Source organism: Eriocheir sinensis, chromosome 15 (genome assembly GCF_024679095.1).
Source record: "Eriocheir sinensis breed Jianghai 21 chromosome 15, ASM2467909v1, whole genome shotgun sequence".
Lineage (NCBI taxonomy): Eukaryota > Metazoa > Arthropoda > Malacostraca > Decapoda > Varunidae > Eriocheir > Eriocheir sinensis.
In genome coordinates, this window is record NC_066523.1 from 7,258,553 (window position 1) to 7,283,636 (window position 25,084).

The window sequence follows — 25,084 nt, forward strand, 5'->3', positions numbered from 1 at the left end:
ATCGGTAATCAACACTTTATTGGGTTTGAAATCAAGACATCGAACTCCAAATCCATGAAAATTACCTGTTTGCGATACGTGTAAGCCCTGGCAGACGAAACTCGTAAACCAGAGAAGAAAAAAAAGGATAAAAGTGATCGTGTCAGCCCTTAGAAGACAATGCCGGTGGATGCTGGAGAGAAGTCCGTCATGATGAAGGCGGCGGAGTAGGGGCACAGCGGGAAGAGCTCCTTGCAAGGGGTCCCGCGCTGCCCGTGCCACACCGCCTTGTCGTACCGCCCGTAGAAGCTCTGCTCGTCACTCTCCTCGCGACCCCTGATAACATATTGAGTGGTTGTTACGGGCTGTACCATGAAGGATAGCGGTAGTATTAGTTTATGTGGTCACCGTTTGGATACTGGTGACACTAAACTAATAAATTCTTGTATGTAAGTTTTGTGGTGGAGATTGAAGAGGCGCCATGGCTCAAATAGTAATGAAGACTTTAGGAATAAGGAAAAGAGTGAAGAAAAATAGTGAATGAATTAGATAAGAGGTTTGACACCATACAAGAGGAACGAAAAATGGAGAAGTATTGGAAAAGTAAGGAAGAACGGGAGGAGTAAAGAAGGGGTTGAAGAGGTGACATGAACGAACGAAAAAAAAAAAAAGTGCTTGTTAAGGAAAGAGAGCGTGAAGAATTACGGAGTGAAGGGAAGAGTGACATGTAGCGAAGAAAGCATGAAGTAAAGGATGAAAAACGGAGCAATCAATGACAGTGTGAAGGTCAATGTTGCATTACCAGAAGGGCAGCAGGATGGTGACCTCGCTGTCAGTCAGGTCGAGCTGGTCCTTCTGCGCCAGTTCGCACACCAGCCGCAGCCCACACTGGTCCTTGTCCTTGGCGGCGATCTGGAGAGAGAGAGAGAGAGAGAGAGAGAGAGAGAGAGAGAGAGAGAGAGAGAGAGAGAGAGAGAGAGAGAGAGAGAGAGAGAGAGAGAGAGAGAGAGAGAGAATTACATAGAATTACATAGAAAATCAGACCACACAGACCCCATGGTCCAGACTTGGTGGTCTGTCCTTAAACCTAAGTGATTTTACATTAATCAGAAGGCTCCAAAACGTTGCATTTCTACTCGAGTTGATATTAAGTTGAAGGAAGTGACGGTCGAGCTTATTTTTGAAGGAGTCAATCGTGTTACACTGGACCACTGATGGTGGAAACTTATTCCATTCTCGCACTACAACGTTGGTGAAGAAAAATTTGGTGCAGTCTGAATTTACTTGTCTACATCTGAGTTTTACGCCATTGTTCCTCGTGCGCAAAGTGTCATCGGTCATAAACAATGTTGATCTGTCTACATTCGTGAAACCATTAAGTATTTTAAAACATTCGATCAGTTTTCCTCGGAGGCGACGTTTCTCAAGAGAGAACATGTTAAGGGTAGAAAGCCTTTCTTCGTAGGATTTGTTGTGCAAGGAAGGGATCATTTTCGTTGCCCGACGCTGAACACCTTCTAATTTAGCAATATCCTTTGCATGATGGGGAGACCAAAACTGTACCGCATATTCCAAATGGGGTCTGACTAAACTATTGTAGAGCGGGAGTATTACATCTTTATTCTTGAATAAAAAGTTTCTTTTAATGAAGCCCAACATTCTGTTCGCTTTATTTGCTGCATCGATGCATTGCTGTGAGAATTTGAGGTTTGACGCGATTTTGACCCCCAAGTCCTTGAGGCATTGAACGCTTTTGCGTTTAACGCCGCGCATTTCGTAATCGAACTTCTTATTCCTCGTTCCAACTTGAAGGAGAGAGAGAGAGAGAGAGAGAGAGAGAGAGAGAGAGAGAGAGAGAGAGAGAGAGAGTTAACCCCTTATACTGGCTTTGTACTTCATTTCTATATTAATTCTTCGTCTTTCATCATTTATCCGTGTATGGAGGCAATTACAATACCCAAGTGAACAGTGTAATAATAAATAGGGGGATATAAAAGGCTGGAATGAGTTTTAAAGCTATGGAAACCGAAACCAATCCAAAAGTAATAATTTAGCCTAATCGTGTCCCTCTCCATCCCCTTTTCTTTAAGAGTTCCTCCGCGAGACCAACACGCCCACATTGGATAAGGCTTTCGTAGAGGTTGTGGGTGTTTCCATGGCTAGTTTTGTGAGCCTAGTGATAGTTTAGCAAGGCTTCTGCACCATGGATGTGATAAAAAAAAAAAATCATGAGAACCCGACCTTTGGAAATATTTGTCTCGAGAGTCGGAAGCATGTGAGAAGACAGGTCTCTGCACTAACCTGTCCGTAGAGATCCTCGAGCTTCTCCTTGCCCATCGCCTCCTCCAGGCTCCTCCTCCTCCTGCCGCAGCCGCCACACCAGCCGCCGCCACAGCCGCCGCAACCGCCGCCGCCGCCGAAGCCGCCGCCGTAGCCGCCGCCATAGCCGCCACCAAAGCGACGCCCGACGACGAAGCCCTGACACAAATTAATGGAAAAAGATGGTATTGTAGGGAAAAGGACATTAGGGAAGTCGACTGGGTATTAAGCTCCCCTTGTTAATAGAGTGAAAGCTCGAATGGTTAAATATGTATTTAATGGGGAAAAAATAGATTAATGATTGATTGATGATGTGATCGTATTTGAACAGAATGAAGATGAGAGGCCTGGAAATAAGTGTGACACTATATTAGACTATCACACTCACTATTTGCCTCATTTGCATTTCTTACCATTCTAATTTTAGTATTTCGGGGTCATTTTCTGTCATAATTTACAAACTTATCACTGCAGGTCAAAGACTGAACTCGCTATTTGTCTCATTTCCATTATTTTCCATTTGAATTTCAGTACATTGGGAGATTTTTTTCTTTCATATAATTTACAAACATATCAGTGGTATCAAAGACTGAACTCGCTATTTGTCTCATTTGCATCCCTTACCACTTGAATTTCAGTATTTTTCGGGAATTTTCTTTCATAATCTATAAACCTAATAGTGCAAGTCAGAGATTCTATCCCATTACCACATGAAATAGTTAACGCTGCTCTTTAATCCTTCAGTTACTCACCCCGGCGACGAAGCCCCGCCCGCAGCAAGGCTCGGGGGCAGCGGCTGGGTTGGCCTCAGCGACGGGGGCGGGAGAGGGGTTGGCAGCGGCGGGCCCCAGCACCACCTCCACCATCAGCACCACCACCAATGCTACAAGGGATCTCATTGCCACCAGCTACGGGAGGGAAACATGATATAGATGAGGTAAGTAAAAAAAAGTTGCTCATGGTTAATACGTATTGGTTTTATAGTCATTTGTCCGTAAAGGTTAAGGCGTCGCCCCGTTGGTGTTCTCGCATTCTCATGTTTTCACTTTGCAGTAGTAATGTTATGCGGACGATGAACATTAGCGAACAGTACCCAGACACTGCGTCGTCATCATCAGTCGTCCTTTACAGTCTCCAGGCTCGTAGTGGCGTCTGTCTGGGACGTGCTTCTCTTTCGTACCGTCTCGTTTCACTGACTTGTTTTTTTTTTGTTTTTTTTTTCTCGAAAACGTAAATACCACGTTGGAATCATATAATCCCTTTCATTGATTATTTTCACATAACTTACATGTATCTATTCCTTCCGTGCCACTCAATACACCCACCCTCTTGCCCATCAGGTGTATTTAACATGATAGCGAGTGTATTACTGTAGTGCTGACTTGCCTGATGGGCGAGCCTCCCATAACCCACTTAGCCAGTGGGGTACCTCTTTGGCCGACTGGTAAAGGAGTGGCTCTCCCGTTACGCTGGTCGCGGGTTCGATCCCCGGCGCCGGCAAACCTTTCCTTGTCTGGATTAATTTCTCGTGTATCGTTACACGCAGTGGTCGTGTGGGAGTGTAGTAAAGGGAAAATTCTGGCATTTCATTACTACGTATCAAACAACCAATGTCCGTTGTCGATTACCGCAGAAAAAAAAATTATACGTTGCTCCAATCAGACACCAAAGACATTCAAATCTTACGTGCATTTCCTTGAGGTCGCTGTTCAGTGTTCCTTCTTTTCGTCCAGACGGCACACTTGTTAGACTGGGACCTGGGCGGTTGTTGCCTTGACTGTCGAAACTAGGCCTCTCTGAATTACATATGCCATGCATAATGAGACTCCAGACCAGCTGGTTTTCCTGTCCCGCACCGATGACGACCAGTGCTCTTCTGATGCTGTGTCGTCACATTCTCAGACACTCTCATTATGTTTAGTGAGCGCCTGCGTCTGGGTCGCCACTACTTCGAATGTAGGTTACTGAATACCGGACAGCGGAAGGTACACATTTTAATACCACCATGAGTCCTCAGACTACGCCACGATATAAATCTTCAATATAAAACTGGGGCACGGCAGGCAAAAAATGAACTCTGGTGTAGACAATCGCACTTAATAACTTACAGTTAAAAGAAAGATTTGTGTGCGGCAACTGAACGGTGATCGAGGAACTGTTCATGAGGTTACCGATTTAATTATCTTTCTCAACTCTGCTGTTAAATGAAATTTTCCCTAATTAAAATAAGCGACGCGAACAAATAACACGAGTGTTAGACGAATCTAAGGGGAATACACGAATAATACGAATTGAAGACGTCTCAACCAGACACACGAAAGCGCACATTCCCAGTAAACACTAAAAAGTTCACGTGTGTTAAAACTAAAGCAAAGCGTGCATGATGGCCAGACCCTGGGTCAGCCTCGCCGCACCGTCCCACCTTATTGCTCTGCTGTCATGGGATCGTCCTGCACCGCACAGTCTGTTTCTGGTGCTCATTACCCCGTGGCTCCATTTTATACCCGCTTGTTCAAGGACACGGGATCGCGGGCCCCGACTCCCGAGGCTCCTCTTGTTTACTTCGATGACCCGCTGGCCTGCAGGGTTACGCAATACCCTCCTTTGTTTCTTCAAGAAGGAGTAGGAGTGTTTGAACGCTCTGCGCAAACATTTTTTTATGCAGAATCGGGAGTCTGTGATGGAATTAATTGCCGATAATATTTATTTGACAATTGTTGAGCTTGTGCCATGCTTTAAGGACATGAAAACCTGAATCGATGCTTAGTCAGCGACTCAGCTTTATAAGGAGAACCGACCACTCTGCAAGGAGCGAGAAAAAAAGAATCACCACAACCATCACCATTCCGAATACTACTACTACTACTACTACTACTACTACTACTACTACTACTACTACTACATAATTATGTAATAATAATAATAATAATAATAATAATAATAATAATAATAATAATAATAATAATAATAATGACAGCATAGCAACAGAAGATACAAGAGTCTCTTTACCTGTCATCGATTCTCACGCGCGGGGTGGGGAAGGTGAGGAGCGTTTCTTCCTCGTAATAGTTCAAACAAACGTGTTGACCCAGGCTGCTCAGGCGGCTACACGGGGACCCGAGCGGCGCCCCCCCTGGGGACGGCTGCACCTGCTCCGCCTCGCCCCGTGACATACTTACCTAAAAGGCTTAAAATGCCGCGTGTAAGCTTGCGTAAAAGTCGATTTTTTAATATTTTTATAAGGGTAAGTTTAGGGGTGGATTTGATATGGATTCTAGTTCTCTAAGAGCTTAATGGCCTTCCTCTTTCGATCCTATTGCAATCTTGCTTGGCGACTCTTTCATGAGTATATACAGGGCCTTAATTTCTGGGGGGACTAGGGGGCTACCCCCCCCCCTTTTTTTTTTACAGCAGAGGAGTCAGTTCAAGGGCATAAAAAAAGGTAACAAATGTTAAAAAAAGCTCGATACTCACTGCTCCTAAAAAGAGTTAGAGGAGTGGCCGAAAGATAGGTCAATTTCGGGAGGAGAGGTGTCCTGATACCCTCCTCTTGAAAGAGCCTCAAAATGCCCCTAAAAGACCTTACTTTAAAAAAAAAAATCCGCCTAAATGCTCATGCTCGCTTCGCTCGCCACCCTACCTCAGGAACCCATGATGCTCTCTGGCCCCCCTTAAAAATCTGCAAATTACGGACCTGATATATAGTAGTTAAATTCTGGTTCATTTGTTCACTTTTCCCTGCTCTTTTTTCAGTGACTCGTAATAAAGTTTTAAAGAAGGTGGACGATGCAGTTTTGTTTCAATGTTACAAGAACCATTACAGTGAAGAACAAGAAATAAACAACGATATACGGTATCACTGAAAAAAAAAAAAGGTGACCGTCAAACTGGCGATTAATCCGTGAGACTGGTTCGAGGCCTTTTACCTGCATAGTCCATTAACGCCAACTCCGCCTGAACGGGCATGAGACGCGCTGCCCAGAAGTCGACCCTGCTCAGCGGGTTGTTTTCGTAAGAGACAATGCCGAGTGGAGGAGGCCAAGAGACGCCGACAGAGTTCATGGATTGAGCAAGTCGATAGTAATAGAAGTAGTAGTAGTAGTAGTAGTAGTAGTAGTAGGAGGAGGAGGAGGAGGACGAGGAGGAGGAGGAGGAGGAGGAGGATCATCATCAGCAGCAATAACAATCGTAGCAGCATCAGCAGCAGTAATGATAGTTTTAATAGGTCGAAATTAGCACTGGTGATTTATACATGCTGTTGCGAATAAGAACAATATATTGTTAATTCTTTATTTGTACAAAAATATTACAAAACGGAGACGGTAATATTACGTAGGAGTGAAACCTCGAAGACATCTGCAGCATCATTTAGTTGTCGGTGTGTGGCGGTAGTCCGTGGTGGTGGTCGGTGGTGTGGTGGTATATGATGGTGGTGGGGGTCGGTGGTCAGAAGGTGACGTTTGTGGCGTTGGTGGGCACCTCTCCCATGATCTGCGGGGCCGTGTAGGGGCACAGCGGGAAGAGCTTCTTGCAGGGGCTCCCGTGCTGCCCGTGCCACACCGCCTTGTCGTACCGCCCGTAGAAACTCTGCTCGTCACTCTCATCGCGGCCCCTGTGTGTGTGATTCCTCTGTTGAGATGTATGTTGTGTCATCGAAGAAAACTACGCCAGTGGAAGAGTTTGGAAAGTTTCGTTTAGTCGGCGCAACATCTGTGGTCATATGCCGGAGAGAGACAGAAGGGGAAGGAATTATAGGAGAAGAGAACAGATCCCAGGAGACGGGACACAACCCCCGATTAATACCTGGTACACCCATTCACTGTTGGGTGGACAGGGGCGTAGGGTATCGGAAAAGCCGCCCAAATTTTTCCACTGCCCGGGAATCGACTACGCCAGTGAATGTCGTCAATATCATCTCATCGGTGGTGGCCGAGGAAGAGCATCCATGCGGGATAGCGCTTCCAGGTATGCAATGATTTTACTCATTGAGATCAAAAAGGTATACCGCGTGAATTTCTTGGCTTCAGGAGCAAAACCTCTACGCAAAAAAATCGTTAGTTACTGGATGGATCGAGAATATACTAAGTAGTTTTTTGCTGTCAGGTTGTTATTGTCTATCAAAATATTATGGCAAACATTAGTGGTAATAAGCTCAACTTTTCCTTTACTATAAATATGAAAACACAAGAGCCATCACTACGACATTTGAAATACGCTGTTATGCTATAGAACTTTTTTAAGAAGAAGCTTAAACACAGTAAGGAAGGACTACCCCGGCGAGTGCTGTGTTTGAAGTGCACACCAGCCTGCACACCTCCCGCCTTCTCACCTGTACGGGAGGAGGATGAGGGTCTCGTCGCCGGTCAGGTAGTTGGGATCCTTCTGCGCCAACTCGCACACGAGCCGCAGCCCACACTGGTCCTTGTCCTGCGAGGCGAACTGCGGCAAGACAGAGACTGATATGTAGTTGATACGTCAATTATTTTGCCTTCTAGTACAAATATTTGCCTTCTATCTATAGTTCATAAACCTCAACAATATCCAAAGTATCTCGGAGCGTGTATGTGTGATGAGCGCCGTAAGTGCATGTGGCACCAGAACTGTCACTTGAACGCCAGCCTCACACAGCCTCACCTTCTCAAACATGGCCTCGATGATGTCCCTCTCCATGACCTCGTCCAGACTCCTCCTCTTCCTGCCGTAGTGGCCGCCGCCGCACCACCCGCAACCGCCATAACAGCCGCCGCAGCCGCCCCCACAGCCCCCGCACCCGCCGTGGTGGTGCCCGCCGTGGCGTCCGACCACGAACCCCTAAAATGTTCTTAATTAGCACTTCATCCAGTATCACCTGCTCGAGAGAGGGCATTATTAGTATCTGTAAACAGTTTCATCCAAGTCAAAGAATTTTTTTAATTTTTTTCGCCAAAGAAATTTACGTGTCGCGTCGCTCACCCCGATGAAGCCCAAAGCCACGGCGGCGAAGCGTCCTCGGCGGCAGCAGCCGTGTGGCGCCGCAGCCCCCTCCGTACCCGGCGGCTGCTCGACGCCCACGCCCAGCAGCACGACCACCACCACCACCCACACGCCCGCCGGTGACGCCACGCCTAGCTTCATGGCTTGGGGAGGAGAGGAAAATCTGAGGGTCGGTGTTTTCTCAGGGACTTGAATCAAGGCCATGCATGCTTGAATGCCCCTCTTTTATTGGTTGTGGCCCTTCGTTTTACTAGTCACGATCTCTTGCGTTGCGAAACTTTTGAAGTTGCACAGGGTGTGGCAAATAAGAATGCACGCAGAGATTCATATATCAACCCTCAAAATACACACACACACACACACACACACACACACACACACACACACACACACACACAGAGAGAGAGAGAGAGAGAGAGAGAGAGAGAGAGAGAGAGAGAGAGAGAGAGAGAGAGAGAGAGAGAGAGAGAGAGAGAGAGAGAGCGAGCCAATTACATAGATTTACATAGAAAATCAGACCACACAGACCCCATGGTCCAGACTTGGTGGTCTGTCCTTAAACCTAAGTGATTTTACATTAATCAGAAGACTCCAAAACGTTGCATTTCTACTCTAGTTGATATTAAGTTGAAGGAAGTGACGGTCGAGCTTATTTTTGAAGGAGTCAATCGTGTTACACTGGACCACTGACGGTGGGAGCTTATTCCATTCTCGCACTACAACGTTGGTGAAGAAAAATTTGGTGCAGTCTGAATTTACTTGTCTACATCTGAGTTTTACGCCATTGTTCCTCGTGCGCAAAGTGTCATCGATCATAAACAATGTTGATCTGTCTACATTCGTGAAACCATTAAGTATTTTAAAACATTCGATCAGTTTTCCTCAGGCGACGTTTCTCAAGAGAACATGTTAAGGGTAGAAAGCCTTTCTTCGTAGGATTTGTTGCGCAAGGAAGGGATAATTTTCGTTGCCCGACGCTGAACACCTTCTAATTTAGCAATATCCTTTGCATGGTGGGGAGACCAAAACTGTACCGCATATTCCAAGTGGGGTCTGACTAAACTGTTGTAGAGCGGAGTATTACATCTTTATTCTTAAATAAAAGTTTCTTTTAATGAAGCCCAACATTCTGTTCGCTTTATTTGCTGCATCGATGCATTGCTGTGAGAATTTGAGGTTTGACGCGATTTTGACCCCAAGTCCTTGACGCATTGAACGCTTTTGAGTTTAACGCCGCGCATTTCGTAATCAAACTTTTTATTCCTCGTTCCAACTTGAAGGACCTGGCACTTGTCTACGTTAAAGGGCATCTCCCATCTATCCGACCAAGCTGAAATTTTGTGCAAATCCTCTTGGAGGCTTTGCCTGTCTTCGTCAGTGAGAACCGACGAGAGAGAGAGAGAGAGAGAGAGAGAGAGAGAGAGAGAGAGAGAGAGAGAGAGAGAGAGAGAGAGAGAGAGAGAGAGAGAGAGAGAAATTTATAGAAAATCAGACCACACAGACCCCATGGTCCAGACTAGGTGGTCTGTCCTTAAACCTAAGTGATTTTACATTAATCAGATGGCTCCAAAACGTTGCTTTTCTACTCTAGTTAATATTAAGTTCAAGGAAGTGACGGTCGAGCTTGTTTTTAAAGGAGTCAATCGTGTTACACTAGACCACTGATGGTGGGAGCTTATTCCATTCTCGCACTACAACGTTGGTGCAGAAAAATTTGGTGCAGTCTGAATTTACTTGTCTACATTTGAGTTTTGTGCCATTGTTCCTCGTTCGCAAAGTGTCATCGATCATAAACAATTTTGTTCTGTCTACATTCGTGAAACCATTAAGTATTTTAAAACATTCGATCAGTTTTCCTCGGAGGCGACGTTTCTCAAGAGAGAACATGTTAAGGGTGGAAAGCCTTTCTTCGTAGGATTTGTTGCGCAAGGAAGGGATAATTTTTGTTGCTCGACGCTGAACACCTAGTTTAGCAATGTCCATTGCATGGTGAGTTTAACGCCGCGTATTTCGTAATCGAACTTCTTATTTTTTGTTCCAACTTGAAGGACCTGGCACTTGTCTACGTTAAAGGGCATCTCCCATTTATCCGACCAAGCTGAAATTTTGTGCAAATCCTCTTGGAGGCTTTGCCTGTCTTCGTCAGTGAGAACCGAGTTACCAATCTTTGTGTCGTCTGCAAATTTACTAATGCGATTATTGAGTCCAACATCCACGTCGTTGATGTAAATAATGAAGAGCACTGGGCCAAGAACCGAGCCCTGAGGGACGCCACTAGTGACCGGCGCCCACTCTGTGAGAGAGAGAGAGAGTGAGAGTGTGAGTGTGAGAGTGAGAGTGTGTACCTGATCAAGTCTTTAGAGCGTTAGGTGGACTGTCCCGGTAACCTTTGGCTTGTCCCGCGTTACGGTGTCCTGTGAGGGCGAGGACGTCCCAGAGGGCGAGTATATATGTCCTGGCTGCTGCGTGGGAGGAGGGCCTCGGGGCTCAGAGTGACTCGGCTCATCAGCAGCGGTGGCTACGGGCGGAATACTACAATAGGCGGAGAAGAACGAGGGAGAAGGCAATGGGCGGGAAGGACAGTGATGGCCATCGGTTGCATAATGGACAGCGTTATTGTCAAGAGGAAAGACTTGACTACTGGTCGTGTTGGAAATTCGGTTAGAAAAAAAAATTGTTCCACGTTTAGGTGATTAGATTTATTTTTGTATTATTTATTTTCTATGTGCTGCCCCATTACGCTACTAAGCATGTTGAGGGACACTGATGGTCGGCCCCAAACGATTACTCCTTTTTGTATGGCTCGTGTTCCCTTGATGCTCCACTTGGCAGAAATTGCGACCATCTTTCGGCCACCCGGCGATGATCGGAAGTTGTTCGCCTTCGGAGGAACTCAGCTTCATAGCGCCGCCTTCACATCCGTGCTTCCTCCCGCTTGTTGAGGAGTCGATTTGTGAAAGAAGGACTCGTAACTTGATGATAATAATGATGATAATAATAATAATAATAATAATAATAATAATAATAATAATAATAATAATAATAATGATGATGATGATAATACAGATGGAGAGTGTAATTATAATGAAAATGTTGATAATAATTAATTTTTTTTCCGAGTAAATAGTATGGTCATGTGCTGAAAATACACAAAACACAAATATAAAAATGTGGGTGTGAGGGTGTGAGGGTCGGTGTGTTTGCATTAACGCGGAAAGTTACAAGCAGCTAGAATTTTAGCATGACGCTTTAGCTTATTTTACTGTAATTTTCTTTTTCACAGTTAAGCCCGCGCCTTTCATCCAGGAAAAATGAGACGTTGAGATAAACTAATGCGATTATTGAGTCCAACATCCACGTCGTTGATGTAAATAATGAAGAGCACTGGGCCAAGAACCGAGCCCTGAGGGACGCCACTAGTGACCGGCGCCCACTCTGTGAGAGAGAGAGAGAGAGAGTGTGAGTGTGAGTGTGTGTGTGTGTGTGTGTATATAAACTCGGACCGGGGAATTTTCCATGCTCGAGCACACAGGATATAATATGTGTGTGTGTGTGTGTGTGTGTGTGTGTGTGTGTGCGTGCGTGCGTGCGCGCGCGCATGTGCGTGCGCGCAGTGCAAGTATAAACTCGGACCGGGGAATTTTCCATGCTCTAGCACACAGGATGCGTCAATATTCCTTTTAATATTTTCATATGACGGGGAAGATGATGCAGCAGGAGGATGCAGACAGAATAGGTAAACAATGACTAAAGATTCAGGAGCCCCAGCCCGTAAAAAGAAAATCACGAATGTAAACAGTGCAAACCAACAAAGGGAGCTTCGGGTGGGAATACCCCAAAGCCCTCGCCAGTACCCTGACCAGCACCCACTGCCGGCTGCCCCCGCACGCCCCGTCCAACCGTCCTCATCCAGGGGCTATACACACGACTGTCCTGCGCTGGGAGGACGGGGGGGGGGGGGGGTGGCCGTTAAGGGGGGTCGGGCCGGGGGGGGCAGAGGGTAAACTCTCCAGGATGTTGGAAAAATTTTTGTTTGTTGACCTAAGTAAATTTAGACAGAATATCTACAAAGGCTATAATGCGCACAATATCCCTAAAAAAGAATGAATGTTGGGGTAAGATTGGCCTTCAGAGGATATGATGACAAATGATAAATAAAGGGGTTGTACGCACTTTTTTTTTCAGAGTGGGGCAAGTTGCTTCTTTCCATGCCTTTGCCCTCCCACTCACACATGTCCTGGACTGCGTCAACCCCTCGAGCTGACTAACCTCAACTATGAACTAAAATAATATTACATATATATATATATATATATATATATATATATATATATATATATATATATATATATATATATATATATATATGTATATATATATATATATATATATATATATATATATATATATATATATATATATATATATATATATATATATATATATATATATATATATATATATATATATATATATATATATATATATATATATATATATATATATAGATATATATATCTATATATATATATATATATATATATATATATATATATGTGTGTGTGTGTGTATCTTCCGACTCGATGAAGAGAATATTAATTTCTTAGGTGTTAATATTCATGGCTTTTGAAGCTCGCCCTCAATCTGCATAAATGAAGTGCCGTTCTCAGGTGTGGAAACAGCAAATTTTAAAATTTCGTTCTCAACACCTTCGGAAGTCCGATAACTCGACATTTCAGTGTTAGCTCTGGTTTTCTGTTGTCGGCGCCGCGTTAACGAAAAGGAGTGGCGTAGCGGAGCATGGATGGGGAGGCTTGGCGGCGGGGAGCCAGCAGTGAGTGGCAGGATGGTGATAGGTCTTGTCCTTGAGGCTTCGTATCAGTAGTTTGGATTACTAAAAGAACGAGATGCCATGCATGACGCGTTGGCGGAATGAGGCGCCTTGCTTCAAGCATTGGCACGACACTTACTTCTAGTGACTGCTAAAAAGTATAATAATTCTCGGGATGTCTGTCTGTCGGTGGAGATTCCTCCAGTTGTTGCCAGTCAGGGCTGCTGAGTCAGGGGCGCCGAGCCGTGACGCAAGGCTGCTCCCTCGTCAATGCCTGCGTAACGCCATCAAAAGGATATTTTCAAAGGCGCTGTATTAACGATGAATTTTATTTACATATACAATTTCCTCATAAGGATGCTTGGTTATCACTGCAATGATTTCAGTGTTGGAAATATTACACCACCAAATGACACTCCGTGAATAATAGAGACCAGGAGTCAGGAATTCCCCTCAACCGGACCAAGTTTACACCATCAATCAGCAAATGACCCGGACCTGGGCGTCAAGGCCACTACTGCCCCTTGAACGTGAAGGTTTCGTTGCTGTTGACGTACTTCCTGTACTCGTCCATGATCTGCTGGGCTGTGAAGCCGCACAGCGGGTAGTGTTCGGGGCACGCGTGGCCCTCCTGCCCGTGCCACGCCGCCTCGTCGTACTGGCCGTACACGCTGCCGTCACTCTCCCCGGCGCCCCTGAGGGAAAAAAAGTCGCAGGTGTACAGCGTCAGGCACAAGCCTAGCGGCAACTTGGTGCTAAAAGAGAGAAAGGTTGTGTCAGGGCGACGCAACATCGGAGGAGCCTTACCTGTACGGCAGGAGGATCTCCACCTCGTCCTCGGCCAGGTCCCGCGGATCGCGCTGCGCCAGCTCGCACAACAGCCGCAGCCCGCACTGGTCCTTGTCCTCGGACGAGATCTGAGGAATCACTAGATTTAGAGCACCCACCTTCCCGTCGGCTTCCCTGTATACTTGATTTTCAGGATCAGAGAATACGATTCAGAGATGGTAATCTGTGAAGGCTTCCCTCACCTTGGCGTACACCTGTTGAATCTCGGCGTCCTCGATAAAGCTGGTGATGCTCCTGCGCCGCCGCCTGCCGTAGTTTCCGCCGCACCAGCCACAGTTGCCGCCGCAGCCGCCGCAGCCACAGCTAGTGCACCCGTGGCGGCGGTGGTGGTGGTGGTGGTGGTGCTTGGCCGCCGCAACACCCTTAGGTCAGAATCGCCATTATTAGCTTCATCATCGCCATCTTTAAATAAATGCAATGCTCACTTTCTTAATCGTTAATGCATGTTATTTCAGTAATCTTCAATGCTAAATAAGTTATGACTATGTATGTTTTGGATTTAGTAAAGCGATTTGGTTTGTCAGGAAGGGTCTTAAAAAATCAATAAGGCGCCCATGGTTAGTTTTTAATTCTGAATGAAAAAAAAAATGCAGTGTGTGGCTGTGAGTGTACGGGTACGCGGCAGAAATGTTATCAACGTATCTCGAGGTTATCTGACTCACTAATCCCGGGAGGCTAAACGGAAATTTGTTTCGTTATTTTAGTGGCATAGGCAGGAAGGTAGATACGTATAAACATACAGAGATGTTTCAAAGGTAATATGACTAGAAAGGTTGATAGATTTATCAATAGATAATTAGATAGATGGAAAGGTAAAGAGATAGATTGATAGGAAGGTAAATAGACAGACAGACAGATAGATAGATAGATAGACAGGTAGGTAGAGAGATAGATTGCTAGAAAGGTAGATAGATATAGATAGATAGATAGATAAACATAGAAAGATAGATAAACAAATAAACGGATACATGGAAAGATGATTAGTTACATAGTGTTCCTGTTATATAAAGAGGCTAGAGGAGGGAATGGCAGTGAAGAAGCAAGGTTACGTACCCCAGCGAAGGCAAGGCCCCCGACGGTGGCTGCCGCAAGGACGCCGCAGCAGGGGGACGCCTCCACCCCGGCGCCCCCGACCACCAGGCACACCCACGCCCCGGCCAGCAAGACGTCCACGCGCATGGTCGGTCCTGTGAGGCTGTGGGTTAGATTAGTTTTTTGTTATAATGTTCTTCAAACTTCCGTACAGTAATCCATTTCTACTTTGAGCATTACCCACGAGCATGCAGCTATAGCGTATGAACTATAAATAACTTCCTATTTATTAACCTCATGACCTCATTTGAAGCCTCGTGATATTAGGCTACAAAATAAGTCTCTGTCCCTGTCTATTATAGTATTCGCCATTCGGTTATCCATTTGTGAAGAAAGGGAGGGCCAGCGCGTAGCCTATTGCAGAGTTCTTCAAGCTTTTTTCTTAGCAACCCCATTTCATTTTAAGCATTTGTCATTTTTAAACTTCTCGATTGCATATTATGAGCTTTGTGTCACTGGCGCTATCTGTTATTCAGTTATGGTATTCGCTTATCTACTGGTGAAGTGGCGGGCCAGAACGTAGCCGATTGCAGAGTTCTTCAAGCTTTTTCCATAGCAACTCAATTTTACTCTCATTATTAGGCTAGTCATTTTGAAGTCTCTTGCCCGTGCGTACAAAGAGCTGTGTTGAGTAGTCAGTTATCTATGTATGAGAAGTCTACCGCAAGAGATTTTTTTTTTGTTACAGCCACCCAGTTTTAGTTAAGTATTACTCTCGTCACCTGTTTTAAAGCCTCCTGACATGCAATACAAAAGAGTTGTATGCTACACACTATTTAGTACTAAGTTTCTTGTTTGGGAGAGTGTGGCGACCAAGTAGGCTAAGTATAATCTTTCGCAGTGCAGCACTAGGGCGTAACCTGTGCACTAAACTTGTGACTAAAGAACCCTGTGTAGGCGGGGTGGGTGGGACAATGATGGAGAGGGGAGGAAGAGCAATACATGGATGAATAGGTGGGTGAGTGGGTAGGTGGGTGGAAATGAAGGTGGGGTAAGTAAATGGATGGGTGGGTGGGAGTGGTGGATGATTAGGTGTGGGCAGCCTCCATCGGTGCAGCGCTGGAACACGGTATAACAATCAGAGCTTTTTACACGTGATGCGTTAGAATGTACGTAATCCAAGTCTGCAGTTTCGTTAATTATAACCTAATTGCGAGTTTCTCATCTTGCAGCGGAAGTATGATATAAGTACGGCTTTATTCCCGGCAGATTGTAGAAGGTAATAGAAAGTCTTACCTGTATGCTAAAAACCGTGAAAGCAAGACAGTTCGTGGCGATGGAGTGAGGTCCTCTGACAGACGCCCACCTTATATACTGAAGGGACAAAACCGCCAGCCAAGGACAGCGGTGGTCCAATATTTGTCCGAAGAAACAAAGTGAGTTCCTGTGACCTCAATGTAGGAGAGAAATTCTGGGTATCGATCGACGTGCGGGCGTGCTCAGGGGCGTGACGTCGACCTCGCTGTTTCGCAGGAAGACTTATACGAGGAAGTTTGAGGGAAAGGGACATTAGCGAAGGGGAAATTATGCGTCTCTATCTTATAATGGTTGCTAGAAGGAGTATTAGACAGAGGAACGTTTATCAAAGGAGAGATGACATGGGGGGAGGTCGGAAGATAAGAGGAGAGGAGGAAAAAAAATAGTGGAAAGAAGTGAAGATAAAATAAGGAAAGATAAGGGAAAGGACATCAGCGAAAGGAAATTGATAGCTACGTCTCATTCTCACTTAGTATTCGTAAAAAGCAAAGAGGAGTGTTAGGCAGAGGAACGTTTAGCAAAGGAGAGATGAAATGACTGATTCTGTGTACAAAGGATTTATTTTTTTGATGATAGAGAAGCATTTAGCGAAGAAGTTATAAGTCTACGTATCTCAACATTCACAAGAAGCAGGATTTTATTATTATCACAGTTGCCATGCGCGCCACTGATGGGATTGGTGCAGGTGATCTATGTATAAGTATGTATGAAAGTCCATGGGTTTGCCTGGCGTGTTATATGGAGAGAGAAACACTGGTGAAGGAGAAGTGAAAAGTATGTTAGGTTTCTGTAGCTAATAGACCCATATGCTCAAACATTTCGGGCTTTACACATGGGTTGTTTTATGAATCTAGTGACGGTTTGACAAGGCTTCTACACCATGAACGTGAAAACACTCATGAGACCTCAACTAATCTCCCTTGCGAAGTTGCGACCTTTGGAAATACTTGTTGTGAGAGCCGAAAGCATTGAGATATGAATAGGCCGAAAGCGTTTGAGAATATGAGCCGTAGTGTTCATAAGAAATAGCACAGAAGTCACGTGGTTTTCGATATTAGTTTCATATAAGGAGAGAAACGTTTAGCGAGCGGGCACATGCGATAAATTCCTCTATCTTGATATCAGTAAGAGGCAGGATTATCTTTTATCAACGAGCTCACGAGGGTCCCTATAGTGTGATTATGTTCAGAAATTTAATGAAAAGAGAGAGTTAAAGTTAGCGAGAAAATGATAAGGATAAGGTGAAACGTATAGGAACCCTCGTGAAAAATAATTTGACTGATCGAATGTTGGGTTATGTGTTCAAGGGGGCATTGCAGCTCTACCATTTTTTTTTCTTTATTAAGGAAGAAAACGCTATAGCTGCGCGTGGCCTCGATGCTCATATCCGTAGCATTACCCCTTATCATTTTCTTCTGGAAGTGTAGCAAGTTTAGAAAAAAAATGAATGATTAGGCGAGTGAATGAATGAATGAATGAATGAATAAATGAATGAATGAATGAATAAGTCGTATAATGAATATATAGATGAAGAATGGAAGATATAAATGGAAGAATTTATGAATGAGTGAATGAATGATTGAATAAACGAATGAATGAATGAATGAGGGAATAAATGGAATATCTATGAATGAATAAGTAAATGAATGAATGAATGAATAAGAAAAAATAATGAAGTGAATGAATGAAGGAAGGAATAAATGAAAGAATCTATGAATGAATAAGTAAATGAAATGAATGAATAAGAAAAAATAATGAAGTGAATGAATGAAGGAAGGAATAAATGAAAGAATCTATGAATCGTAAATGAAATGAATGAATAAGAAAAAATGATGAAGTGAATGAATGAGGGAATATATGGAATATCTATGAATGAATAAGTAAATGAATGAATGAATGAATGAATAAGAAAAAATAATGAAGTGAATGAATGAGGGAATAAATGGAATATCTATGAATGAATAAGTAAATGAAATGAATGAATAAGAAAAAATAATGAAGTGAATGAATGAGGGAATAAATGGAATATCTATGAATGAATAAGTAAATCAAATGAATGAATAAATGAGTGAGCGAGTGAATGAGTGATGAATGAACTGAAAGAACGAATGACTTCCCGCGAAGCCTCAGTGGCAGGGTCTTGGGCGTCTTGGCGGGGGCGAGGGCGGCGCGTGGCTCCTTCCTACTTCTGGTTTACATACCCAAGATTGAAGTGCTGTGTCATTCTCTCTCTCTCTCTCTCTCTCTCTCTCTCTCTCTCTCTCTCTCTCTCTCATGCATTATTTTCTATCCTTTATCCCTTTATCCTCCTTTCGTTCCTATTCCTTCTTTCCTTTCTTCTTTGCCTTCTTCCCGCGTCCTTGTTCCTTTTTCCTTTTCCGTGCCTCCATCCTTTCCTTTTCCTCCATTTTTATTTTATTTTCCTTCATTCTTTTATCTCTCATCCTTCTTTCCTTTCCTTATCCTCTTGTCGTCTTCCTCATCTTTCTCTTCTCTCTCGTATAGTTTTCCTATTTTAACGTTTTCTCTGTTCCTTTCCTCATCTTTTCCATTTTTTACTATCAATCATTTGCTTAAAGATCTTCCTTTACGCGGAGATTTTCATAACCAAGACTTTCTACAATAATTTTATGCAGTTACTTTACATACCATCATAGCGTGTTGTTACCTGAAGCGGGATTGAGAAAAAATAAAAAGCAAAAATATGCGGGCAATTAGGGAAAAGAAAGAAGAGGGGAAAGACAGTAAGAACAAAGAAAGAAAATACTACGAACGAAATCTATATCGTTAAGGTGTATTTTTAAGCTGGAAATTGTATACTCTGCAGAATCCACTTAATACCCACCTAAGAATCCATCTTGAACGCATTTTGAATCCACTTTGAACCTAATAATAATTGACCTCTCTTTCGGCCACCTCTTTTGATTCTATTTTGTAGGAGCAGCGAGTAGCGGGCTTTTTGTTATTATTGTTTCCTTTTTCTGTGCCCTTGAACTGTCTCCTTTGTTGTAAAAAAAAATAATAATAAACCCACCTTGAGTCTACTTTAGAAGACGCCTTGAATCCTCCAATTTGAAGCCACTTTGAACTTATTTGAAACACACCTTGAATCCACTTTAGAACTCGCCTTGAACCTATCTTGAACTTATCGTAAACTCGCCTTGAATCTACTGTGATTAAACCCATTTCGAATCCACCTCAGAATCCACCTTGCGTCCGCCTTGAATCCACCTGCCTTGGCGTATAGAGGGTCATCCGCAGTAAAAGTAATTCCCTTGATCCTGACCCAGTGGTGTTCCTGTTGACTCTTGACCTCCAACCGTGACCCTCAGTGACCAGGAAGTGACGGGGAGTGGGAGGTAGAAGGAGGGAAAGGGGTGGAAGGAGAGAGAGGGGAGGGGGAGTGGAGGGGAAGGAAAGGGAAGAGAGGAAGGGAGAGATGAGGGGTGAGGAGTTAAGAATGAGTATGACTAGGAAAGAGACAAGGGAGAGAGGGGAGAGAGGAGAAAAGGAGGAATCAAATAAGGAAAGAACGGGAAGGAAAGGGAAGAGAGAAGGAAGCTGGTGAGAGGGGAAGTGTTAAGAAAGAGAAAGGAAAGGAAGAGGAAGAAAAGGAAAAGAGAAGAGAGGGAAAAAAATAAGGAAAGAAGAGATTAGAGGAAGAAAATGGAGTAGGAAATAGAGAAGAGAAAATGAGAGAAAAAAGAAGATTAGAAGGAATGAAAAGAGAAGAAAAGAGGAGAGGAAAAGAGAGGAGATTCGTTGAGTAAAGAGAAAAGAAAATAGGAGGCAAGATAAGAGGAAGAAAGAGAAGAGGAAAGAAAAGCTGAGGGAAGAGAAAGGAGGATAGAGAAAAAATTAATATAAGAAAGGAAAAAGAAAAGAATGGAGAGAAGAGAAGAGACAAAAGAGGAGAGGAAAAAAAGAGGATACGACAGAAGAGAAGAGAAGAAAAGGAAAGAGAAGAGCGAAGAAAAGATGATAGAGAGGAAAGAAGATAAAGAAAAGAGTGGGGTGAAAAGAAGAGGCAGACAACAACAGGAAACGGAACAGGAACAACAAAAGTGGTTCCTGTTCGTTGTCTCCCCGTTTACGCGCTGATAAATGAGAGTCGTTAAGCGTCGGCCTGTGAAATGGGTCTGGTAAAGGAACACCATTTGTCTTGGCTGCTTTTAAGGTTGCTGTGTTTTCCCCTCTCTCATCCCTGCGCCTGTTTTGTTTTTGTTTGTTTGTTTTCCTCCTAATTCCCTCTTTCCTAACCCACCGGTATGACGTCAGAGTTTTTTTGTTTTTTTTTAGTTTTGTTTTACCCTCATCCGTTTTGTTTTTACAGTAAAGGAAGCAACTCAAGGGCAAAAAATAAAGAGAAGAAAGCCCGTCTAATCTCTGCCCCTATTAAAAGAGTGTATAGATGATTAAACTTTGCCTTGATTTGTAGTTTTCTTATTCCTCTGGACACATCTTGCAAAATTAGCATTAACTTATATTGATTTTTATTCCATCTTACTTGCTTGGTTTTATTGCTTGAATTCGGCATTGACATATTTTATCCTAATTTCCCTTGATTATTTAGCTGGCATTATTTTGTATTTGTATTTAATCGTCATTTCCTCGTTTAAAAAAAAAATACCTAACTACATTACTTTTTGTTTCTTTTCAACGAATTACCTCGTTTGACATCGGCATCACTTTTTACAAGTATTTCCTATTTCCTTAGACTTAAATCATAACAATAGTTTGAATTACTTTATATATCAGTTTTTCTTTGATTTTCTCCTCCTTGATCGGCATTACCTTGCATCACCTCTTATAATTACCCTATTTCCTATATATTACCTCACTTAAATTATAACAATAGTCTAGATTACCTCATATCAGTTTTTCTTTCATTTTCTCGTTGTCTATCGGCATTACCTTGCATTTTCGTTTCTTTCCTGTTTCAGTGGACTTTTGTCGCGTGTGGTGTGTGTGTTTCGTCCCTTGCCCTTGTCGATGCCTTGTTGGTCGTGCCAATACTGCCCGTCGGCCGCCCAGCTGATGTTGCTTGCCCTCCCTCCCTCCTTCGCGGTATTCCCTGTGTTGTCTTGCCCTCTGACGCTGTGCCTTCTAACCTATCTCCTCCTCTGTTTAAACCCACCTTCTTTCTCTCTCTCGTTTTCACCTCTTCCTCCTTCTCCTTCTTTATCTCTTCCCATTCCTTTTGCTTTTCCTTTCTATTTTCCGTATTCTAACTCTTCGTCTCTTACTATTATTCCTCCACATTCTACTTATACTTCTCCTCCTCCTTATTCTCCTCTTCCTCCTCCTCCTCCTACTACTACTACTACTACTACTACTACTACTACTACTACTACTACTACTACTATTACTACTACTACTACTACTTCTACTGCTACCACTACTACTGATACTACTATTACTCCTAGTCAACTGTCAGTCTTCTCTTCCTTCTCCTCTATCTCCTCCTCCTCCTCCTCCTCCTCCTCTTCTTCTCCCTCCTCCTCCTCCTTTACCTCCTCCTCCTTCTTGCGTACTTTCTCGAACCATTATTGACAGTGAACTAGTAGGTGTTTACTCTCTCTCTCTCTCTCTCTCTCTCTTGGATGGGGGGGGGGAGGCTTGCCATTTGAGTACAAGATCGAGACACGTGTTCGTTTTGTTTGTTTGTTCGTTTGTTTGTTCGCTGGGGTCTTTGGGTCACTTGGGGCTGTTTACTTGGTCCTGGGCTGGACGGGGTTCGCTGGGGTCTCTTATGCCATCTATAACCACGTTCTTTATCCGTTTCTTGATTCCCGAACGGTTTTTATAATATATTAGAGTATTGCAGACGTTTTTTTTCCCCCGTGGTACAGTTATGTCTCCTGGAGTTTGCTATCATTTTAAGCAGGGTTAGCAAATTATCGTATTCAGACACTCAGCACATCGTAATTTCCGGATTCTGGGTCACAGCTATCGCAAACAAACGCCAATATGTAATGCTTTTAACGAGAACTTTGACTGGTATTTCGTTATCCGTGTGGGTAAGAAAGTTTTGGGCCCTGAAACTGATAAATGCGATGTTTTGAGTACGATAATTTGGCAACTCTGATTGTAAGGTAGATTTTTTTTTTTATACATGTGGAGATGGTGAGTAGGAAAAAGAGGAGAGAAAGGAATGAGACCTGAGAGAGAGGGAGGAAAGGAAGAAAGGAAGGGACAGAGGAGAGGAAAATTATGTGTAGCGAGTGGAGATGGTAAGTGGGAAGAAGAGGAGAGAAAGGGTTGAGACCTGAGAGAAAGGAAGAAAGGAAGGGACAGATGAGAGGAAACGTGTGTAGCGAGTTTTTTTTTTTTTTTTTTTTTTACAGCAGAGGAGTCAGTTCAAAGGCATAAAAAAGGTAACAAATGTGAAAAAAAAGCCCGCTACTCAAGATAACTCAAGATAACTCGGAGACGTAAGCCGCAAAACCTGAGGCAACTACGTGACTTTCTTCTTATGTAGGGAGTTGAAATATGTTGTTTTTTCGTCCGTGTTCCGTTTCGTATTTTCTCTTTACAAGCCACAACCTTTTTTTTTTTTTTCATTCCCTCTTCACGTGTTTATTAGTCTTCTTTCCCCATCCAACCCCTCGCTCCCTCCACCGCTGGTTCCTGTTGGTGACCAAGAGGAAAGGCATAATGAGCGCAGGATCGGAATTAAATGTACTGAGTTGCGACACACGAGGCAGCTTACACTGGCCTTGTTTATGCCAAGTCCAGACAAACAATAACCCGATGAAGACATGACTCACAACACGTTAACAAGTTTACACTTATTTGCCTTAATATTCTCCCCACCGGCCATCTCGGCTCGTCGCCACCTTCAGTGTGTTAACATGCATCACAGCTTTGGGGAGGTGGCATTGAAGTGAAAGAAGTAAGTGGGCGTGCTTTGCATTAATTTATTCTCTAAAAGGAATAACATGATCCGAGGTAGAGACTGTACCTAAAATATTATCACAAGAACTTTTGCGAGCGTTTCTTGTTAAATTTTGGAATAAAAAGCAAAAAGTCTTCAGTTTTCATTGGCTGAAGCAGCAACGCCCTTCCTGTACTCGTCCATGATCTGCTGGGCGGTGAAGGCGCACAGCGGGTAGTGTTCAGGGCACGCGTGGCCCTCCTGCCCGTGCCACGCCGCCTCGTCGTACTGGCCGTACATGCTGCCGTCGCTCTCCCCGGCGCCCCTGCGGTTAAGTCACGAGTGTATATAAGTCAGGAACAAGCCCAGCGGCAGCTTAGGTGCTAAAACAGAGGGAAAGGTTGTGTCAGGGCGACGCAGCACCAGCGTAGCCTCACCTGTAGGGCAGGAGGATCTGCACCTCGTCCTCGGCCAGGTCCCGCGGGTCGCGCTGCGCCAGCTCGCACACCAGCCGCAGCCCACACTGGTCCTTGTCCTCGGACGAGATCTGAAGCGGTGTTTTGTTAGAACATCTCGCACGTCGTCAAAAATAAGACAATGTGGCGCATTCGGTGCAATGTTACCTATTGTTCAACATCATCTTGACTGTTGGTATGTTTAGCACATATCAACATAAATGTGGTAATTTGATCATATTTCTATCAGTATATACATGCAAGTCTCTTGAACCGCTAGCAAGCAGCGCACACGATGTACTCACGGCGTCATACAGGCTCTGGACGTTGGTGCTGTTCATCAAGCCGTCGATGCTCCTTTTCTTGCGGCCGTAGTTACCGCCGCACCAGCCGCAGGAGCCGCCACAGCCACCGCAGCCGCAATTAGGACACCCAGTTGGATGACCTATATTGGGCCTTCCTCCCTGATGTCTGCCGCGCCCGCTTCCGCCTTTGTTTCCGCCATGGCTCGGGCCTTGGTTCAGACCCTGGTTCGGGGCGTGGCTGTTGGCGAAGCTGAGGGCGTGGCTGTTGGCGTGGCTGTTGGCGTAGCTCTGAGCGTTGCTGAAGCTGCTGCTGCTGCTAAACGCGAAACTCTGGAAAGTGTTTAAAACTGTTATAATTAAATACTAAGTGGTCGTCTTTAAATTTGTTGACTTGGCCCCCTTCACACGAGCGGTTGTCTCCCGCGCGGTACTATGGCTGCTCGGGCGGGTGTCTAAAAAGGCATGTCGTCAAACGAGCAGTTTTCCCGCTCGGTTCGTCTGCAACAGTGCACAGAATACTTGTCAGTTTGTCGAGACTTATTTGATTGTTTGTTCGAGATGGAGGACGTAAAGAAGAGAGTGATCTCTGTGTATATAATGAACAGGATGTTAAAGAAGAAGCGACTACGTAAATGGTGGACCCACCCAGTAAACAGCCCTAGGCTCTTTCGAAGAGCATTCTGTACATTATATTCTGACCTGAAAGTTTATGAAGAAAAGTTTTTCAATTATTTCCATTATGTCATCATCCACATTTGAAGAACTTGTGAGCAAAATGAACCTCTGCCACATGTTAACCACGTCTGCCGCTCGGGGAAAAACCGCCCGTCTGAAGGGCTCCATAGACTTCTATAGTATTCTGAACCGCCTGGCGCCGCGCGGGTTAGCAGTGCACGCGGCCGGTAAATCACTGCCGCGCGGGAGTTTAAGCCGCGCGGCCAGCATGTGAAGGGCCCCATTGAACATTGAACTCCATTGATTTCTAAACCCCGCCCGAAAACCGCAGGGAGAAAACCGCTCGTGTGAAAGGGGCCTAATCGGTAGAGCGTAATTTAACAATGTTTTCGCAATAGTTGAATTAAGATGTCAACATCATCAGCGTGTAAATATCCGACAAATGAGTGTCTCGTATCGGGTTGTCCTCCCA

At 44.3% G+C, this 25,084-nt stretch overlaps 4 protein-coding genes and 1 long non-coding RNA gene across 6 annotated transcripts in view; 1 reads left to right on the plus strand and 4 right to left on the minus strand.

Annotated features, from left to right (window-relative positions):
* LOC126998864 (keratin, type I cytoskeletal 14-like) lies at positions 1–3,197 on the minus strand. The gene is made up of 4 exons (XM_050861044.1): positions 3,051–3,197; positions 2,281–2,457; positions 782–891; positions 1–315 (listed from the first exon to the last, which is right to left on the minus strand). The coding sequence occupies exons 1-4, from the start codon at positions 3,195–3,197 to the stop codon at positions 150–152; spliced, it is 600 nt and encodes a 199-aa protein (XP_050717001.1). The 3' UTR covers positions 1–149.
* The window catches only part of LOC126998867 (uncharacterized), a 26,025-nt gene continuing 4,035 nt past the window's right edge, over positions 3,095–25,084 (plus strand). Inside the window, exon 1 of the long non-coding RNA XR_007753045.1 lies at positions 3,095–3,235. This is a non-coding gene — a long non-coding RNA (uncharacterized LOC126998867). The remainder of the gene's footprint in view (positions 3,236–25,084) is intronic.
* Positions 6,575–10,788, minus strand: LOC126998863 (uncharacterized). Of its 2 annotated transcripts, none has more exons than XM_050861043.1 (5): positions 10,659–10,788; positions 8,251–8,414; positions 7,933–8,109; positions 7,628–7,737; positions 6,575–6,910 (listed from the first exon to the last, which is right to left on the minus strand). In XM_050861043.1, the coding sequence occupies exons 2-5, from the start codon at positions 8,410–8,412 to the stop codon at positions 6,745–6,747; spliced, it is 615 nt and encodes a 204-aa protein (XP_050717000.1). In that variant the 5' UTR covers positions 8,413–8,414; positions 10,659–10,788; the 3' UTR covers positions 6,575–6,744. The 2 variants fall into 2 exon arrangements, with proteins under 2 accessions (XP_050717000.1, XP_050716999.1); XM_050861042.1 differs by having other exon boundaries at positions 10,617–10,711.
* Positions 13,416–16,584, minus strand: LOC126998865 (uncharacterized). Its single transcript, XM_050861045.1, has 5 exons — positions 16,280–16,584; positions 15,005–15,146; positions 14,134–14,313; positions 13,910–14,019; positions 13,416–13,797 (listed from the first exon to the last, which is right to left on the minus strand). The coding sequence occupies exons 2-5, from the start codon at positions 15,128–15,130 to the stop codon at positions 13,617–13,619; spliced, it is 597 nt and encodes a 198-aa protein (XP_050717002.1). The 5' UTR covers positions 15,131–15,146; positions 16,280–16,584; the 3' UTR covers positions 13,416–13,616.
* Positions 23,201–25,084, minus strand: part of LOC126998862 (uncharacterized PE-PGRS family protein PE_PGRS20-like) — a 3,078-nt gene continuing 1,194 nt past the window's right edge. Inside the window, exons 3-5 of the mRNA XM_050861041.1 lie at positions 23,938–24,267; positions 23,615–23,724; positions 23,201–23,502 (exon numbers count right to left, since the gene is read on the minus strand). Coding sequence (XP_050716998.1) covers positions 23,334–23,502; positions 23,615–23,724; positions 23,938–24,267 — 609 coding nt within the window. The 3' untranslated portion in view covers positions 23,201–23,333. The remainder of the gene's footprint in view (positions 23,503–23,614; positions 23,725–23,937; positions 24,268–25,084) is intronic.

Excerpts from the sequence above, each read along its gene's own strand:
- LOC126998864 (XM_050861044.1), bottom strand. The coding sequence starts at position 3,197 with ATGAGATCCCTTGTAGCATTGGTGGTGGTGCTGATGGTGGAGGTGGTG. Across the intron at positions 2,458-3,050 it reads GGCGGGGCTTCGTCGCCGGG|GGCTTCGTCGTCGGGCGTCG; the intron begins GTGAGTAACTGA and ends AATTTGTGTCAG. Across the intron at positions 892-2,280 it reads TCGAGGATCTCTACGGACAG|ATCGCCGCCAAGGACAAGGA; the intron begins GTTAGTGCAGAG and ends CTCTCTCTCCAG.
- LOC126998865 (XM_050861045.1), bottom strand. The coding sequence starts at position 15,130 with ATGCGCGTGGACGTCTTGCTGGCCGGGGCGTGGGTGTGCCTGGTGGTC. Across the intron at positions 14,314-15,004 it reads GGGGCCTTGCCTTCGCTGGG|GGTGTTGCGGCGGCCAAGCA; the intron begins GTACGTAACCTT and ends TTCTGACCTAAG. Across the intron at positions 14,020-14,133 it reads TTCAACAGGTGTACGCCAAG|ATCTCGTCCGAGGACAAGGA; the intron begins GTGAGGGAAGCC and ends GTGATTCCTCAG.
- LOC126998863 (XM_050861043.1), bottom strand. The coding sequence starts at position 8,412 with ATGAAGCTAGGCGTGGCGTCACCGGCGGGCGTGTGGGTGGTGGTGGTG. Across the intron at positions 8,110-8,250 it reads TGGCTTTGGGCTTCATCGGG|GGGTTCGTGGTCGGACGCCA; the intron begins GTGAGCGACGCG and ends AGAACATTTTAG. Across the intron at positions 6,911-7,627 it reads CTCATCCTCCTCCCGTACAG|GGGCCGCGATGAGAGTGACG; the intron begins GTGAGAAGGCGG and ends TCACACACACAG.